Genomic DNA, 21,146 nt, shown 5'->3' on the forward strand with positions numbered 1-21,146 from the left:
ATCATTATTCCAATTGTTATCAATAGTGCTAATCCCTAAACTAGATCTGAGACACCAATAGTGATACCTTACAATTTTTGCATCTTCTGCTTTTAATGTGGTTGATAACTTTTTCAATATCATAATACCATAATCTATTGTTAATTCTAACCTTTCAATATATATTAATACATACCATAACATAGGTAATGTATTCATATTTTAAATAGAATAATATATAAAAGCTACATGATAAGATAATTTTAAGGTATAACTGGTACATTTCACATACATATTTCTCACTTAATTGTGCCTTTTTTTCTCTTCTATCAAAAGTCAACATTTGCTAGTTAATGGAGTTTCATGCTGAGCAAAGAAAATTTGACTTATTTCCACAAGTAATCTAGTCCCAAAGAGACCATCTCTAATTTGAAACTATGAAACTACTAGAAAAAGTGACACAGAAAACATTTCAAGACATCAAAATGGCAACAATTTTTGCTATAAAACTCCAGGAGCACAGGTGGTGAAACTAAAACTGGAAAAGTGGAATTATATCAAAGGAAGGAAATTCTTCAAAAAAAAATATCAATGGGATGAGCAAGCAAAAGAATGGGAGAAAAAATGAAAACTCTCTGGCAAAGCATTAATATCAATAATATAAAAGCATTAAAAAGAAACCCCAAACAAAGGAGTTTAAAAATTCATGGAGCTCTGAATAGATATTTTTTTCAACAAATGATATAAAAGGTGATGAATAGACATCCCTGCAAAGAACAAATACAAATGGCCTACAGATGCATGAGAAAAATACAGCCACCAGGAAAATGTAAGTGAAATCACTGTGAGATATCAGGTCACTGTGATAAGAATGACTATCACCAATAAGACAAAAATGGCAGATGCCAGGGAGGATATGGAGAAAAGGGAACCCTGATATATTCTTTTGTAGAATTTCAAACTAATACAGTCACCATAGAAAACAGTATACAGAACACAGTATGGCTGTTCATCAAAAGACTGAAAACAGACTTCTTATATGATCAGACTTTTACGTAAATAATTGAAGGAAAGAAATCAGTACATGAAAAAATAGATAAGCCCTCACATGTTCATTGTGGCTTGTGGCAGTATTCGTAAAAGTGGAAGCACAGAATCACGGAGGGTATTTAATGATGAATGAATGAATAAAGGAACTATATGCACATTGGAATATCATATAGCCCTGAAGAAAAGTGAAACCATGACATTTTTAGCAAGACATAGGATCAGTGGTCACTAAGTTAAGTGAAATAAGACAGCACGGAGCAACGAACACTTTCAAGTTTTCACATATTCAAAAATTAAAAACAAATACTCATTCTGAATAGAATCGATCATCATTAGAGACTGTGCACAGTTGGGGGAAGGAAGGGATAAGAGGCACCAAGACATAGCAATAAAAGTCCCTTATGTTCTATTGCATATTAGGGGAACTGTAGTTCACAAAAGTGTATCAGGTACTGCATAAAAAGCTGGGCAGCGCTGATAGGACCCAAACATGGATAAAGGAGAAGGAGCGCTGGATTTGATCACTTATGATATATGTTCAAATATTTCACTTTGCCCATGAAGATATGTAAGTGCTACCTTTTAATATTTTTAAAGAGATCTAAAAGGAAGCCATATTAAAAATAAATCATCCTTACCACTGCCCTTTTCCTAGGATATCTGACGAGAGACAACATAGACTTAAGGCATGGATAACAACAATGAACCAAAAGGAGATACAGAAATTAATTCTGGGCCCGGCGCGATAGCGTAGTGGCTGAAAGTCCTCACCTTGCATGCGCCGGGATCCCATACAGATGCCGGTTCTAATCCTGGCAACCTTGCTTCCCATCCAGCACCCTGCTCGTGGCCTGGGAAAGCCTTGCAACCCTGCACCCGCGTGGGAGACCCTAAGAGCTCCTGGCTTCAGATCGACTCAGCTCCAGTCATTGCGGCCAGTTGGGGAGTGAACCATTGGACGGATGATCTTTCTCTCTGTCTCTCCTCCTCTCTATATATTCACTTTTCCAATAAACATAAATAAATCTTTTTTAAAAATGAAATTAATTCCCATGTTGATGAACCAGAATAAAGTCAAGATATATCACCAGTTGGTGAAAAATAATAGTGTGTATCTGTGATGTACAAATTTAAGCCTATGATTAGTTAGTAAAGCGCAGGATCATGTAGCAAGCCAAGCAGTTAGCAAGGCTACTGAGTGAAAAAATCTGATGAGAAGATGTTATGAGGGGTTACTGTCAATATCCTTGCACTAAGTATTTTTGAGGAAAATAATTTGACATAAGGAAGGAGCTACAATGATTGGTTGGAACACAGTTATGAATCTGCAACTATATACCATTGTCTGGCAATATAATTGTTGGTGATAATGATTTTGTAATTAAAGACACAGCACATCATGGTGATTTTGGACTTTGAAGGGGGGGTAGAAACATCACTGTCTTGCAATTTTCATTCAATAGAAAATAAGGAATATTTTTCATTAATTATGCTTTTCACATGTTAAGTCAATTGCTTACTTGCAAAGGGGATATGAATATGCTTTTAAGAAATGTCTACAACACTGAAAAAAGTAAAGCTCAACAAAGAAAGCCAAATATAAAGAGAGAAAATAAATATGTAACTTAGCAAAATGCATGACATGATGTCCTACATCAAATGCACAAACACAAATTGTATTGTCAACTCCCTTGGAGCCGAAGATGGAAGCTGAAGAGGTTGAGACTTATCGTGTTCATAAATTAAAAATGAACCAATTGCTCAATAAGAAGCTGATTAACTCACGAAGACCTAATTAATCATAGGGCTTCTTTTCCATGTGTAAATATAAGTGTGCACAGAGAAGTTACAGCAAGCAAAGTATTTTTTTAAGATTTATTAATTTTTATTGCAAAGTCAGATATACAGAAAGAAAAGACAGAGAGGAAGATCTTCTGTCTGCTAATTCACTTCCCAAGTGGGCAGCAATGGCTGGAGCTGAAATGATCTGGAGCCAGGAGCCGGTGCCAGGAACTTCTTTTGGGTCTCCCACATGGGTGCAGCATTCCAAGGCTTTATAACATCCTCAACTGCTTTCCCAAGCCACAAGCAGGGAGCTGGATGGAAAACGGGGCTTCCAGGACACAAACCGGTGAACATATGGGGTCCTGGCGCATACAATGTGAGGACTCTAGCTGCTAGGCTACCGTGCCAGGCCTGAGTAAGCACAGTTTTAAATGAACACGGTCCTTTGTTTTTATGGTAACATCCTGGAACTCATTAAATCTGTTCATGAAAGATGTCTGTGCTTTCCCTGCTCCAGTGTGTTCTGCAAGGAGCTGGAGCTCAGGATGAATTTCTCTGATTCACTAGTCTGGTGCTGGGCTCTGTCAAGAGGAGGTAACACTCATGGAGGCAAGAGTTTGGGAGAAGCTGGGTTGCTTCTCGCCTCCTCTCTGCCTTCAACATTGTCCTCAGGGAAAATCCTGCATCCTTCAATGCACGGTCTTACGCACAAAGTTTAACCTTCTATCGGCTTACCCTACTGCCTTTGTCACTTCAGCCTAGGAATAATGACATCTTCATTGTAGGTTGCCTTCATATTACCCTATTGATTTCTGGGTTCTTCACTAAGGATAAAATCATTGTCTCTTTTCAATGACCTCTATTTAACTATCTAGGGAATTTCTGAGTTCTTGTTTGAATTCCAACTCATAAAATTATCCATTACAACCAAATGACATATCTTTGAACTCAATTCAATATAAGTATTTATACATTGGGAATTGTCACGTACAGTGTCATTTATATATTACACATCCCAAAGATTTTTATGCAACAGTAAGTAGCAGACACAGTGTAGGAAAGACATTTTGATCAGTCACTCTGGTATTATGCTCAGGAAGAGTGCTAGAGTCAGCAGTACTGCTATGCCTTAGATATCAGTACATCACTAAAATGATACATATTCAGGGGACATGCTCTTCTGATAAAATCCTCCAAAATGCATACTGGCCCACAGCTCGGCCTGAAGAATCCAGAAAAATGCAGGGACAATAGCCAAGTGAACTCACACCTCTCTATTTATTCTTCACACAGACTTTGTGGAAATGCATGATTCACCCAGAAACATTTTTTCTGCAATTATTTTGGAATTATGTGTGCAAAATAAAATATATTATTTCTATCCTGATTCTTTAGTTCACCAACTATGTAAACCAGGAATCCTTTTGCAACTTGACATGAAAACCAATAGTATTATAAACAACATTTTCAGGTTTTCATCAAGTTATGAGTTAAGAATGCCTTTACATCAGAACATATAATTAATGTTAGACCAAGAACTGTTTCTTATAATCTAACTTATAAATCATGATACTCTTACCAGATATCTGATACACAAAGCCACTTTTAAAAGAGAGATGAGCTTAAAGACAAACTGTTGTGCGAAACCCAGTGTTTTGAAATAAATGTGCTCATTGGGAAGCCATGAGATGTAGGAGGCCACATAATACCAGCGAACATCTCAGCAAATGAAGACAATTACTTCAGTCCATAAAGCAGGTTTATTTTATCTGATGCCATTAAATTTTTCAGTCATATGGCTAATGCCCTAGTTTTTATTACATGTACATCTGGCAAACTTCACATCCCAATTTGGCCTAACTGGGCTTCTCAAAATAGAGAAAATGCATTGGCTGCACTCTGAGTCTTCACAGTAGTTACAGTTCTTATTATCAATTAATAAAACAGCAGCATAAATTTGTATTGCAGTACCATAAATCTGAAAATGTGCATCCCCTCTGGGAATTGCCAATCTTACTGTGCTGGCAGGTTGCTCCTCAGCTTGCAAAACTGACTTAAGCAATGGCAAAACCACCAGTTCAATGACCCCTCTGAGACATTTTTATCAATAGGAGAATTCCCCCATAGCCACTTCTTCCACACTTACCTGAAAGACTTCTTAATATCTTCTGCGTGGATCGTCTTGAGAATCTCTTGGTAAAAATGAGGTTCAATGGATGCGGACGATGTAGCAGCTGACGTGCAATTTGTATGCGTATAATACCCGATCAAAATCCCAAAAATAAATACAATGATGGCTGTGCAAGAGAGTTTTAAAAGGTAGCAAAAGCTGCAGCGGCCGCTCTTTGGTACAGATCTCGAGTAGTGGGCAACATAATCCGACTCTTCTTGAAGTCGCTGGAATCTGCCCTTGGGCGACGCAGCTGGCTGAATGGACTCAAGATTGAGGTCTGTAGTCTCCGAGTGCTCCAGGTTGTGGGTCTCAGCACTGTCCACCTGGAATTGATCAAAACCAGGCTCTTCCAGTTCCTTCTCCATGTCCCACTCCAGGTCCAGGGCAGTGGCTTGCAGGTCATCGTTGTCTAAGTACTGGGAGTGTCCCGGAGCTCTTTGATCTGCACTAACCTTCTGATACGCCATCTTTTTACCTGTGAAAACAAGAGAGTCATTCTTTCTTAAACAATTTTAGGAAACCTCATAAGGTGAGAAACCAATGAAAACAGAAAATTATATTGTTTTTAACCTTAAAAAAAAAAAGGTCAAAGCAACAATCCAGTGTTTGCTAAGTTCTAGAAGAAGGAAATGAAAGACCCGGTCATGATTACGTTATGAGTGACAGTTTTAAAATACAAATTCAGGATAAAAATAGACAGGACAACTAAATGAATGACCAACTCCAAGAGGTACAAGAAACAAAATACAGAATCTTACGCAGGCGCGAGTTGCAGAAAAGCAACATGTTCCAAACAACTAATTGGGGAACTGTCCCAGGTCAGGGAACTTTAAACACAAAATTGGCATGGTGTTGTGTTTAAACCCCAAAGTGAAGCTTTCTGACAGTCTAGGGGAGTTCAGCTTCATAACCTTACTGTCGGAAGGTCAGATGGAGGGCCTCCTTGGTGCAGTTTTGGATAACAGCTTGTTCTATCTTGTAGTTAGGCAATAGGATAGCTGGCCTAATAAGATGTAAGTGGTCTATATTCAGTAATTCACTAATGTAATAGTTACATTTAAATTTTCTCTGTGTTAGACTTGTTAATGCCACTGGACTCTAAGGTTTCCTACTATTTTTTAGCCAACAGCAATGGATAAAGTACAGAGCTTAGCTGATAATTGATTAACCATCTAAGAGCTTGTATCTGACAAGTGAATCTAAGAGAAAAGATACAAAGAAGGACTTCATGAAATGGAATTCTCTAATGCACAGAATCACATGATATAATATTGTCATATTATAAAATATTATATACATATATGTAATAAAAAGACCAATGCAAAAGAGTCTAGAACACCAATTTAAAAGACCTGATTTAGTTCTAGGCACTCGGTTTGGCTTGTTCTAGGAACTGGCCATTGTAGGCAATCGGGGAATGAAACAGCAGAAGAAACATCTCTGTACCTGCTTTTGTCTTCAAGTAAAATAAAGTTTTTGTTACTATTTATTTATTTGAAAGGCAGAGTTACAGAAAGACAGAGGTAAAGATACATGGACAAAAAATAATCCATTCACTGATTTTCTCTCCAAATGAGCACCAGGGCCCGAATGAAACTCGGAACTGGAACTCCATTCACATCTTCCACATGGATCAGAACTGGAGAAGTTTAGAAATCCTAAATGCTGATCATATAGGATACTGGCATTTCAGGGAACAGCTTAACTCACTGTGCCACAATGAAGGACCTGAGTATTTGTTGTTTTTAACTAAGATAATGGAACTGTGGAGCACTGTTCATGTTCAAGGAGGATCCACCATGTAGGAGTTACTCAAGGGATTTGAGATATCTATTTTTGACCTTTAGTACCAACATTCAAAGTCATTTATCTCCCAATCATTAAAAACCAACTGCAGAGATGCTACATAGAGTTCTGTCTGTAGGACAGCAGCGGGCATTCTGGCACATGCACATCAGCAAGTTAACACTTTTCAAACATCAGACAGAGCCATCAACATAGATACACACCAAGAAAGATACTTGTCTAAAATCCTTGCTGCCCCTGTTGGACTCATTTCATGTTAATATCATTTTACTAAACTCAGTCTTCCAGGAGACCATTTGGGTCAAAGTTAGATGAAGTCATTTGATATAAAGCATCCAAATACACAGAGTCCAAAAGGATTTCAGGAAAGCTGCCAAGTAGATGAGTATGTGATAATGTACCCAATAAAGCATTTTAATCATTAACATGACAAAAACAAATCCATATATTACAGGTATTTTTTTATTAATATATGTAAACATATCTATGTGCAGATGCATTTATAAATATGAATTGCAATTTAGTAGTCCACTTATTTAACGTAGCTTACCTTAAATTAGTACACACATTTTTGTAAAAATATGGCTATGCATCTGATGTGACAGTTTGCTTCATTTATTTACTGGTTTATTTAACTTAGAATATATTAATATAGTATTAATAAATAGTATCAATTATATTAATAGAAAATATTACAATATAAAATAAATAATAGAAAATAATATCACTAGTATTAAAAAGAAAAATACGCAATTTTTAAAAAACAAATTATTCTTTGGGTCCCATGAAGATTGAAGTTATGTTTAAAATACCTATACTTGGTGAAATGAGCAAAGGACAAATGATATTTCTTTTCTGAGCTCTCAAGCTCACAAATAAAATCATACTTTTATGCTTAAAGAACAATCTTCAGCAAAATTAGTATCCCACAGACAAAATTATATAATTAAGCCATTTAAACTTCTTATCTTTCTGATGCCTACTAACAATATCCATTTAATTTATATTTTCATGCTAATTGAAGGCTACCACATGAATGACTGAAAAGAAAAAAAAAACAGAAAAAGCACATGTAGTATGTTTGAATCTACCACATAAATATTTAAAGGAGGTGCACTTTGTTTTTTGCAGAATAAGAAATTTAAATGGCTAATAGACATACAAAAAAAAAGCTTCAGCTCTCTAGCTATCAAGCAAATAAAACAAAAAACACATTGAGCCCCCAACTAACTCTGGTGCGATTAGCCTACATTCAGAAATCTGCTAACACCTGCTGGCAGGGATGTGGGGAAAAGGTAGTCTACTCCACTATTACTGGGAATGTAGACTAGTGCAGCAGTTGTGGAAGTCAGTATGGAGTGCTCAGATGACCAAAAGTTGATCTACCATATGACCCAGCTTTCCCACCCCTGTGAATATATCCAAAGGAGCGAAATCTGCACATGAAAAGATGACATGCAACCCTATGTTCACAGAAGCACAATCCACGATAATGAAGACATAGAAACACCCAAGATGCCCACTGAAAGAGGGTTGGATAAAAAATACAGTACATATACTACGTGGTAGAATACACGACTGTTAAAAATAATGATATTCTACTATTTGCATCAAAATGATCCCACCTAGAGACTATTATGCTCAGTGAAATAAACCAATACCAAAAGGACAATTATCATAAATTTTCTCTAAAATAAGGCAACCTTTATGCAAAATGCAAGGTTAATAAACATATATGTCAACATGTAAATATGTATATATATATATATGTTCCCACAGAAAAATTATAATGAAGATTAGCATACTTGCAAGAGAAGATATGTTGCAGTATGCATCCCTACTCTTGAATAAAAGGTGGATTCCCAATGAAACTGTTAAATAAAACTGACAATAGGATAGTAGACTATCTGCCATTGTCTATAATTACAGTACTATGATACACATACATTGCAGAATGTTAGACTTGTGACTGTTGCTGAAGGACGATACTACTGTAAAAATATGGGGGAAACAGTGGGTAGAAGACAGGGCAGTTGAAGGGGGGGTTTCTGTGCTTATGGGACCTTATCATGAAAAATAATCATAATAATATAATAATAATAGTATAAATAGTATAGTATAAATAGTAATAATAGTATAAACGTGGCCATAGCCATAAGACAAGACAAAGAAATCAAAGGAATCCAAATTGGAAATGAAGAAGTCAAGCTCTCACTATTCGCAGACGACATGATCCTTTACATAGAAGAACCAAAAAACTCAATACAAAGACTCCTAGAACTCATACGAGAATTTGGTAGAGTGGCAGGGTACAAAATAAGTGAACAAAAATCAACAGCCATAGTGTATGCAAACAGCCCCAAGATGGAAGAAGATCTAACCAACAAGATACCATTCAAAATAACAGAGAAAAGCATGAAGTATCTAGGAATAAATTTAACCAAAAGTGTAGAAGACCTTTATGAAGAAAATTACAAAACACTTAAAAAAAACAAATAGAACAAGACCTCAAAAGATGGAACAACATCCCATGCTCCTGGATAGGCAAAATTAATATCATTAAAATGTCTATACTACCAAAAGCAATATATACATTCAATGCAATCCCAATCAAATTACCCACAGCATTCTTCATCGATCTGGAAAAAATGATACACAGGTTCATCTGGAAACACAAAAAACCACGGATAGCTAGAACCACTCTGAAGAATAGGAACTTAACAGGGGGAATCACAGTACCGGATCTCTGGAAATACTATAAGGCAGTGGTCATCAAAACAGCCTGGTACTGGCACAAAGATAGAGAGGAAGATCAAGGGAACAGAATAAAAACAACAGAAGGAAACCCACACAGATACAGTCAATTAATCTTTGGCAAAAAGACAGACAACAATCCAAGCAAATGGGAAGGTCTGTTCAATAAATGCTGTTGGGACAACTGGTTGATAGCCTGCAGAAACAAAAAGATAGACCCACATCTCTCACCATACACTAAGGTCAAATCTAAATGGATAAAAGACCTAAACCTACATCCAGAAACGTTCAAACTTTTGGAAGAAAATATTAGAAACACACTGCAAGACTTAGGTGTAGGCCCTCACTTCCTAAAAAGGACTCCAAAAGCACTAGCAATCAAGACCAAAATAAACAAATGGGACTTCATCAGACTAAGAAGCTTCTGTACAGCTAGGGAAACAATCAACAAAGTATAAAAGCAACGTACAGAATGGGAGATCTTTGCACACGACATAGGAGATAGAGGGCTAATCTCCAGAATATACAAAGATCTCCAGAGAAACCAAAACACCAGAACAAACAAACTACTCAAGAAATGGGCACGGTAAATGGGCAGACATTTCACAAAAGAGCAAACCTAAATGGCAAACAAACATATGAAAAAATGCTCAAGTTCCCTGGCAATAAGGGAAATCCAAATGAAGACAACAATGAGGTACCACCTAACTCCAGTAAGAATGGCACACATACATAATACCACCAACACTTGCTGGCGAGGATGTGGGGAAAAAGGAACCCTTCTCCACTGCGGGTGGGACTGCAGACTTGTACAGCCTCTATGGAAATCAGTTTGGTGAATACTCAAACAACTGAAAATCAGCATACCAAATGATCCAGCAACAGCACTCCTAGGGATATATCCAAAACATCTCCTACACAAGAAGCCAACATGCACGCCTATGTTCATAGCAGCACAATCTATAATTGCAAAAACTTGGAAACAACCAAAATGCCCATCAACAGAAGACTGGATAAGAAAGCTATGGTTCATCTACTCTATGGAATACTACTCAGCTATTAAAAAAAACGAAATGCAGTTCTTTGTGGTCAAATGGGCCCAACTGGAATCCATTATGCTAAGAGAAATGAACCAATCCCAAAAGGTTAAATACCACATGTTTGCCTTAATTTGAGATGAAAAGATGTCAATCTGGAAGATAGTACCTGCATATTGTAATATCAGTACAATCTCTAACAGCCTGTATCCAATGCAACAACATAATGCGATGTAATCTATAAATCAACAATTAATGTCAGACTGCTTATGATCTGCATCGAAAAACTGTAAAACCTAATACACCCCCAATACCCTATGTTACTCCATAATGGGGAGGGAATGCAGCGAAGCCTTTCAAAAACATAAAAAGAGTGAAAAAAAAGTACAATATAGCCTATCAAGATCAAATCTGGTAATTCATAGACAACAGACTCAAATCGGCACTAGACAATAGTAAAGCTACTATACTAAGGCATGAGGGGGGAATCGGGTGCGATCCTGACAGCCTCTTAACAGGAGGTCATGTGCGTAGAGCAGGGGGGGTACTCCAGAGTGGAGCAGGTGGTAAGGAGGAGGCTTGGATCCCAACCTTGAAGACTCCCAGATCTTCACCACGGACTATTAAAATGAGCAACAAGGACTATATCCCAACTGCCAAGGAGGCCACAGGGAATTGGATGCCCTCGGAGGCCGAGAACTCTGAGGTCACCCACCACCAGCTGGAGCTTCCGCAGGGGATGGAAGAAGTCCAAACACTACTGTGCAGAAACCAACGTCATCGGAATGACAACTAGAAGCCCTGAGCAGTCCGCAGAAACAGAAGAATAACAAACTTCCTTCGGGACCAGGGAGGGGAGCTTTCTCTGGTCCGAGCCTGGTTCCGGCTCTGGACCCCCACCCTCCCTCGCAATGACCATCGGGATCGCTCCAGAAACCCCTCAAAACAAACAAAAAAACATACAAACAAAAAGAAAACCTAGAATAAATAGACAAACAACAAGTAAAGCTTAGAATCAGACAGGAAAGAGCTAGCATGGATTTACCCATACCTCACTAGGTGGGACACAAAGATTAGTTACTCCTCACCATGGTGTTGAAGATTTCTCTGCACACCCCTCCAAAAATCAAAATGTTCTGCACCTTAATTGTCGACAAATGTCTTGTTAGAGTTATAAGCCAGTCTAGATTATCCTAAAATCTGCCAAGATCAGCAAAATTATACTCCAACACAACAAACGGCTAAATAATAAAATGAAAATAGACATGAACCAGCTGAGTAGTACCCTATAGCCATTTTAAGATGTATAGCAGCCGGTTCTGTATATACACTAAAATTGAAATGTCAATGAGCTAATCACAGGATGTGGTTAAGAACTTGCATTTTTTTTTAAACATGCTGGTTACTCAAAACCATGTCAATTCCATAATGTTGTAAATTGTTGTTGATGTTATGTTGGGGCTCTTAATTGATTGGGATGATACCCTGCCAGCTCTAATTTCAGAGCAGAAATGGTCACCCCCAAGAAACTGTTCAATTCATCTGGACAATAAGATGCTGGACTCTATGCTTGGTATATGTTTGCAAAGAAAGAATCTTGATTGAATTTGAACTGTAATACTGTAACAAGGTGGAAGAATCCACCATGGGGGAAGGGCACGGGGAGGGGTTGGGTGATTCCAAGAGCCTATGAAACTGTCACATAATGCAATATAATTAATAAAAAAATCAATAAAAAAAAACGTGGCCATAGAAACTTGTGACATTTCTTCAAATGAAAATAACCATAAACCTCTTGCTTTCTGTACCTTCTATATTTCTATACTGGCATCTTTTTTGAGAAGTATGATATCATGTCCGTGTTTTAACGGGCCATATTTGCTCAGTTACCATCCCTTATCATCTGCAGCCACTTTAATATGCTGAAACACTTGTTTTTATATACATTCAATACTCTACAGTGAAACTAAAGTAGTTTAATTTTCAGTATTTGTATTTTTCTATTAAAAAAGGCAAATTACTATATTTGTATCCAAACTGAAGATATGATTAATTAAAAAAGAAGCTTCTGAAGAAAATTTCACACATTCTTACAGTGTGAAGCAAAGTCACAGAGAAGCAAAAGACAAATAGAGCAATATACTATATTAACTTAACAATTAATTAGCTAATTGACTTTTAAATACAGAGTGATGCAGGGGGACAGAGACTAAAGGAAATATTTTCTTTCTGCTGGCTCTCTCCCCCGATGGCCACAAACGCCAGTCCAGTCATGCGTTTGGACAAAACCAATAGGCAGGAACACAATTTTAGCCTATTCAAGGCCCAGATGCATGGGCTGTGTTCCATGGAACATCACAGCCATGGTGGCAGGATGCAGTATTCTTCAAGAGAGCCACTCAACAGTCCTGTAAATTAGTGACTGATAGCCATGAACATGTTTGTTGTAGAACACCATGCTTGCTATAGATGATTGACATGATTCTTTGTGATGTTACAGTATTTTTTTAAAGATTTGTTTATTTTTATTGCAAAGTCAGATATACATAGAGAGGCGGAGAGACAGAGAGAAAGACCTTCTGTCCGCTGATTCACTCCCCAAATGACCGCAACAGCCCCGGAGCTGCCTCATCCAAATCTAGGAGCTAAGAGCTTCTTCCAGGTCTTCCCCACAGGGTACAGGGCCCCAAGGTTTTGGGTTATCCTCAACTGCTTTCCCAGGTCACAAGCAGGGAGCTGGATGGGAAGCGGGGCTGCTGGGATTAGAATTGACACCCATATGGGATGCAGCACTTGTAAGGCAAGGACTTTAGCTGCTAGGCCACCGTGCCATGCCCTGCTTGGAGTATTTTAACTCAGACAGTATGAAAGACTATGTAGATCTGGTCGGAATTAGGAACACAGCTAAAGGCATTCCTACCAGTAGAATGAGGAACACATCTAAAGGCATTCCTAAAGTAAATAAATGATTCCAGCAGATTATCTTTAAAACATAAGGCAGAATTTCAATTTCCTATGACAGTTCTATGATTGAATCTTTATTGTACAAGGAGAAAAATATTCATATACAGTTTCCTGAAGATTTGTATGTCAAACCATCCACGGGTTTGAGAGGATTGATTTGAGGCAGACATTTCTTGGAAATGTCAATGTCTCAACAAAAGACATTCATTATGCACCTCTGTGCAAGATTGCTCTTTAGGTACTGTGCCAGTAAACTCTATTGGTATCCAGAGGAATTTTAAAATCTAAGTGTAAGGCTAAAAACTGCATATAGGCTAAAAACAGTTGACATATATTTTTCAGTATAAAACTAGTTTGTGCAAATAAAGCCCATGTTAGTAAAATAAATTTTTGTTGTTGGAAGTTTCAATGTGTTCTGCTTGAGAGTAGGGCAAAAAGAAAAAAATAAAACTATATAAATAGTAATTCAGAAGCCTCTGTTCCCTGACTTAATTTACCGGTGTGATGAGGTTGTTTCCCCCATCTGTGGTTTTGTGAAATGGCCTTAGCAATTACTTCAGTATCTGTAGAAGCATCACAGATTTCTTCTTTAATTGCAATTTTGTGTAACAACTTCATAAAAGGAATGACAATAATTATTTGTTGTTCATGCTTCACTAATTGAATCAGCACTAGAGATGAAGGGGAAATTATTATCCATGCTTCATTTGTAGAAAAAAATATAGTCAAAGCTCACTAAAAAATGGGCAATAATGCATTAAGTGTAGGAAGAGCTGCTATTCAGCTTCAAAAGTATAAAACTAAAACTATTCTGAAGACTCAGTGACTTTGATCATCAAAGGACATGTAAGAGTTACTTTTACAGGAAACCAAGTGGATGAGCTGTACGTTGTGAACTACGGACCAAATGACTTGAACAAAAGCAACTTGATGGAATCCAGTCTGTTTGTGTAAACATGTTTCAGACCACCTGAATATGCACACACACACACCCCAGCTCCGGCAGAAGGCCAGCTCTATTTTGGGGATCAGTGTACAAATGCCATTTGTATAACACACACTAGTTTGCTGGTGAGTTGAGACCACCTGAGTTCCTATTTTTGTGGTCAGGCTCTTTAACACCAGAATGATACAATTTAAGATTTACAAAAAAAAAAGAATGCATTAATATCAGCCGAAGTAATATGAGGTGAATTCTGTGGTATCCTTAACTAGCAGCGTGAACAGCTAATGCTACTTAGGGTATTCAGCATGTGATTTTAGTCTCACTAAACTCACGATCTCTCCTTACTTAGTTTTGTGTAAATGGCTCCTATCGCTGCCAAGAGCTACTTTTTCTCTTGTACTTTTGGGAGTCTGGTTGTACACAGCTCCAGATTCAAGGTTATCCTTGAAAGTCATTCTTTCCAAGTGAAATACAAACTTTAGAGAAGTGGTTTTTTTTTTAATTTTTATTCTGTCAGAATTTACATTGATTCTATGTTCAGAGTTTCTGAAGTAGCTTACATAAGAAATGCAAATACATGGAATAAATGCAAAGCCACAAAAACAGAGAGGAGTGAAGAAGAAAACAGTCTAACATTCTAAGCTTAACACAGTCACTGTAGTCACTTTCCATGTAGCCCCAAGCTTCAAGGGAGTTAAGACAAAATGGATTAACCCGAGGGTCCTCTCAAGTTCTATGAGCCTTCAAGCTCCTTTGTTTGCATGCAAAGATGTTAGTTTTAGCTGAAGGCTTGCCTTATGCATACTTTTCCTAAGTGATCTCCTCTTGCAGCTGCACATTTCTATGTTGAGGAGACCATCTGGCTGAAGAAAATTTGAGTCTCCTTTGTGTCTTTCACACACAGCAGGTGATTTTTTGGAACCCTTAAAATAAGCCACAACTTTCTGTAAGGTGAGCCTGAAATGCTACTATATGTAAAATTTGTATTATCCCTGTTTCACAGATGTGGTTAACTGAGGCTTAGTGGTTAAAGCATTTCTGTAAGTTCTCATAGCAATTGGCAGAGCTGGTAGATCACACATTTTTGTCTGTCAATTTCCAAAACGTGCTTGTTCAACCTTAGAACCTGTTTCGCCTCTAAGAGCTTCAGACAGCTTATTGGCTTGCATAGTTCTATTTTTTTCCATCAATGTTACTACAAATACCAGGAGTCTCCATAGAGTTCAGTCTTCATGGTCTCACTTTGATTTTTGGATCTCTAGGAGAAACACTCTGTTGTTTGCACTTCATGGGAAACTAGCCAAGCCTTTTTATTTTCCAACACTATATTTTTAATAAGGGAGAACTGCGTTATGAGCCCAGGGCTCTGAGGAAAAGACCAGTACAACCTCTAATTCATGCTTTCTTCTTAGCAACACTTTCAAAATATCTCCTTTCCCCTGCTGCTGAAGGACAAAGAGCAGAAACAACTTTGTTTGGAACCTGACAGCCACAGCTCAGGTTCAACCTGCCATTGACCCGTTCTCCAGCATTACAACCCTTTGGTCCACCCTGTCCATCTCCCTACTCTGTGTGGTTTACCGTGGGCTAAGAGGGCTTGGAGGACACCGGGAGTTAACACATCAAAACAATCACCACTTGGCTCTTTGAGAGCTGTTGGCCAGGAGGAGCCTCTTAGCTTGATAGATGCTCTGCAATTTTTTATCCTTTCAGGCAGCATGAATGATCTTAAATTGCTGCTTTCTGACTGTGGCTTTTGGATTTGCAGGAACAGACAGATGAAGCTTTTACCTCCATGAGGCCACTAAGCACTCTCGTTTTCACAGTTTTCAATGGTACTTTATTGGCTTACTTTTTAAATAGTGCTCCTGTTCCAAAGGCATCAACAGGTTTCTACAGACTCAAAGAACTTCATTGCAAAGTTGGTACTGCTACAAATCCTGGAGTCATAAGCGATCTATTCAAGGCCCTGAGTAGGTAACCCAGTGCACTCAGAGTCTGTGGTTTTCATTTTCCAAAATGACTTTCTTCATTCTTGTTCATTTAGGCTTCTATTAGCACAAAGTGTAAATAAAAATAATATGGTTTTCTACAGAAAAGGAAGAGGCAGCAAAGGCAGATCCATTTTGGCATTTTGCTTAAATTAGCTTACAATTCTGTTGTGTAGTAAGAAGTTAGGTTCCAAATCTGCATTAGAAAAATCCTGAAAATATCTTCTTTAATTAAAGGTCAAAAAGAAAGAGCCAAATGTAAATTTTTAATAATCAGTTTCTCTATGTATAGACTACAAGATATAAGTGGTGAAAACTGTGGTTTTTTCCCAAATGCTGAAGTGCTGGGTGTTAGTTTTAGAAGAGCTGTAATATATGCTCATTATAAGACAAAGATGATGCATATTAATTTGTGCAATCTTAGGGCTAAAAAATCAGTTTACATGGTTAATTATAATTTTCTAAGAAGACATGGATGGATTTCAAATCGCTTTTGGAAAAACAGAATTAAAGTTTAAATTTATTTCGGTGAAAATACATAGAAATCCATGCTGTATTGGAAAGGAAAACAAGAATTGTGGAAGCTCAGTATTTACAGCGACAATCTAAATATTAAGTTTTACCTTGCAATAGAATCAATATTGATCTGACTTTCAAGAACTACATAAGCACCATCAGAAAAGAGAAACAAAATGCCCAAGACTGCTAATTATACTTTCTTCTAACCTGTCACACCCATAAGTATTCATATATCTAAAAGTAGACAAGGATATATTTTTATAGCATTTCCCTGAAGTCCTCTCATTGTTTTAGAAATAGAATTACATCTAATAAAAAGAGGTAACAAAATCATTTATTTTAAATAATACCAAAGTCAAGTTCTTTTTATAAGTGACGTTTCTTTAGGCATGAGAATACTAATAACTTTTAACCTTTTCATTTAAAAATATACTTGAATGAGAAGAAACAGGCAAAACATTTCAGCAATATATTTCATCTGTCTGACAGCTTGACAATGAGCAGTTAATTTTTATGACAAATTTATATACCTGCATACTAATAGCTTTAGAGCAATTAAAGCAACTAAGCAATTTACTGAAAACTGCATTGAACACTGCTTCTGTCATTTATATTTTATTTATTACCAGAAATATTAAAATAATGAAAGACCTCCAAAGGCACATAAAAGTGATGCTGATAGGAAATTAAATGTCAGGTAAAAGGAATGAAAATGCAATATGCACAAAGATATTAAATGTAGAACATTTAACAGAACTTCTGTATAATTAACACCGTTGACAGTGGCATGACATTTTTTTATATTCACCTACCACTTCAATTTTAAAATGTCAAATACTATTACTTTACCAAGATGAGTTTTAGCTACGTATTGTTTGCATTTCTTCTTTGTTTCCACAATGTATCTTTCACTTACACAGTTTTTGCTTCTTTTCAGTCTTATTCAATAGTTCATTTATGAATGTCCAATCTCTTGTTTCACTATTGATATCTCATTGATCCCATGAACAACAAAACAGTAACTGATTGCATAAGTTCATTTTACTGTTTTGTAAATATCGAGAATATCGTTAGCTGGCTAGTTATTGTTCTAGCTTTAATAGAGCTTAGGATGCTTAAACAGAAATGATTACCAAAGCAAGATTACGTTTGCTCTACCATTTCAAAAGACCAAAGTCTTGAGCTTCAAATCAATATCCAAATAGTACTTATCCCTAACCACCTGCTTTGGAGATGTGATCTCCAACACTGTGTCCAAAAGAGTCAAAAGCTTTCTTCTTATTCCTTGCAGACCCCTTCACCTGCTGTGAGTGCTGAGACTTCTCATTCCAAACAGCCACACCAGTAACTGTTACCAAACGCCTACATCTCAGGCAAAGTACCAAGTTATTCCTCTTAGTATCTTAAATGTTTTAATAATATCAAGGGTAAAGATCTTTATTTCCTGTGTCATGTAAAACTTTCAAGAGCCCTGAGGATGGAGAAATGATATCATTTCTGCATAAAAAAGCATAATCTTCAAATATAAAGAATATCAAAGACAGGATAAAGTAAAAATAGGAACATAGTTGCGACACAAATGGTGAAGAGCAAATGATTTGAGTTTCATAGTGCCAAAGAGTATAACATTAATATGGAAACAAAGTTATGAAGCTATCATTGTTGGTGGTATACTTACTATGACATTTCTATATTTACATTTTACAGTCAAAGACTTTTGACAGAGAGAATTGAAATAATTTGTTGTCAATCACACAGGACAATCTTTGTCATTACAAAGCATCTTTAGATGACTCCAAGGAAAGAGTTTTAAAGAAAATATAAACTCATGCATTCACACAAAGATCTCATTTCCACACTATGGCCTCACCAAACTGTGGCTTCCCCAAACACTCCACTTCCATCACATGGCTACTAACTTCCTGTACTTACTATATTATCTTAAATGATATTCTATTTTTTAAGTTTTTAGTAGACTTTTTGTTTTTCTGCCCCAGAGATCAATCAGGTCTTATGTAGAGTTATTACTCAAAGCTTTTATAATAAGTCCTGATCACCAGAGTTGAGTTGTGGCATATAAATTAAGCAGCCATCTGTGACACACTGACATCCCATATAGGTGCTGGTTTGTGTCCAGCAGCTCCACTTCTGATCCAGCTCCATGCTGGCGACCTGGGAAGGTAACAGAAAATTGTTCAAGTGCTTAGGGCCCTGCGCTTATTTGGGAGACTTAGAAGTTTTTGGTTCCTGACTTTGGCCAGGCCCTGTCTCAGTCCTAGGTGTTCCAGTCATCTGGGCTTTGAATTAGCAGATGGAGGATCTCTACCTCTTTCATTCCTGTTTTCTGTAACTCTGCCTTTCAAACAAACAAATAAATACATCTTAAAAAAACAAAAAAAAAATAAGCCCTGATCATTACATAATTATTTGATCATATATATATATATATATACACACTTTATATTTTGAAAATCCCTGAATAATCCAAAAATTTTCTCATATTACAAACTAGTCTTACTAAGGGATATATTAATATCTTAAGAATAATTATGTAGTCTCTAGTGAACGAGATGGTATCCTACCTTGGGAGCATACGTTGCATTGAGTGGTGATATATCCCATCAGCAATGAGAGAATCTGGGTGCAAACTCAGGTTTTGATTTTATAACAACCCTCTCATGAGAGCTCTCTTAGAAAGGTACAATCCCCAGAGGAAGCCCTAACGGCCTGCAACTAGGTCATACCCCAAAAATGTCCCATCATCTCCCAGTAGCACCATTCTGGGAATTAAGCCTTTAGGGTATGGATATTTGTAGGACACCTAAACGAAAGTTTCAAGGGATCTTCAGAGTTTGGATTATCATCTACGAAATAATATGACATTCCTTCTTCCTCTCCTTCTACTCTGCCGTTAATGTACTCTGCACTCAGAAAATGGGTTCCACTTCTACGTAGACTTCCTCTGATTCCACACCAGAAAACTTACAGAACTCTATGCTTCTTTTGCCTTTCCTCTTGAGTCACTGCACAGTATTTTAGAGAGCTGCTCTGCAGTCTAATACTTGGTAAATAACTTTCTGTCATGTAGCATATTGTGCACTGTTACCTAAAATATCTTGAATTTGAAGGTTCTTTTATGTGAATTGTGATTAGTTTGCTATCTAGTCAGCTTTGAAAACTTGCCCTTGTGTACTAGCTTAACAGCAGTATTTTTGTATGAAAAATAATCCTAACTGTAAAAAAACAACAAAATACTGACCATCAGTAAAAAGAATACTAAGCTTAAAAAAAAAAGAATAATTACGTAGTGGCCAGTGCTGTGATATAGCAAGTTAAACTGCCATTTGCAAAGCTGACATCTCTACTGGGCACCAGTTTTAGTCCCAGCTACTCTACTCCCAATCCAGCTCCCTGTCAATGTGTCACGGAAAGTCGCAGAGGTTAGCCCAAGTTCTTGCACCTCTGCTCCCATGTGAGAAACTGAAAGAACCTTGGGGCTCCAGGCTCTAACCTGGCCCAGCCTGACCAATGTGGCCCATCGTAGAGCCAATCAGCAGGTGGAAGAAATTCCTCTCTTTCTCTATCTCTACCCTGTCCCTTTTTTGAAATAAATCAATTAATTAAATAATTAATTAATTATAGGAGTATTTAAGTGTGATAGCTTTTCAAGAAGTATGTTGAAGCATAAAAATATTGTTGGCTGATGCTCCCAAGTAGCTCAAATGTCTTTGCTGTAACTAATTCTACTTCAAACCCTACGTCTTTCAAAGAGCTTGATGTTTTTCAAAGGTTTTTTTTTTTTTTTTGGTACTGTGTCGTTTTATTTATTTTCAATGACTTTCCAGGAAGACGCAGGATCATCAAACATCCCTAAGTGGCGCACACTCTACTGCAAAGGCAGCTTCGGAGTAGCTGTTGCAGTGTTCTCCCAGAGGAAAGGGCACCTGCTGTCCTAATGGAGCCTCGGAGACATTCAGTTCCTGGAGCACACTTCTTACATTCTGACCTTGCTCTGCAGATGAGCCTTCTACAGGCATACGGAACAAGTGTTCCTTCTCTCCTGACTTCCTCTCATAATTCCATATTGTGGCTGCTTTTTCTTTTATGTCCATAAGCCGGCACAGGATCTGGAATCAAGCAGT

At 37.3% G+C, this 21,146-nt stretch overlaps 1 protein-coding gene across 3 annotated transcripts in view; it reads right to left on the reverse strand.

The window, feature by feature from the left end:
• The window catches only part of NAALADL2 (N-acetylated alpha-linked acidic dipeptidase like 2), a 1,067,904-nt gene that overhangs the window by 658,951 nt on the left and 387,807 nt on the right, over window positions 1-21,146 (reverse strand). For all 3 annotated transcript variants that reach the window (XM_058661080.1, XM_058661082.1, XM_004591287.4), the window contains one exon: window positions 4,961-5,462. In XM_058661080.1, the coding sequence (XP_058517063.1) occupies window positions 4,961-5,454 (494 nt within the window). In that variant the 5' untranslated portion in view covers window positions 5,455-5,462. The remainder of the gene's footprint in view (window positions 1-4,960; window positions 5,463-21,146) is intronic.

Source organism: Ochotona princeps, chromosome 3 (assembly GCF_030435755.1).
Source record: "Ochotona princeps isolate mOchPri1 chromosome 3, mOchPri1.hap1, whole genome shotgun sequence".
In the NCBI taxonomy this organism is placed as follows: domain Eukaryota; kingdom Metazoa; phylum Chordata; class Mammalia; order Lagomorpha; family Ochotonidae; genus Ochotona; species Ochotona princeps.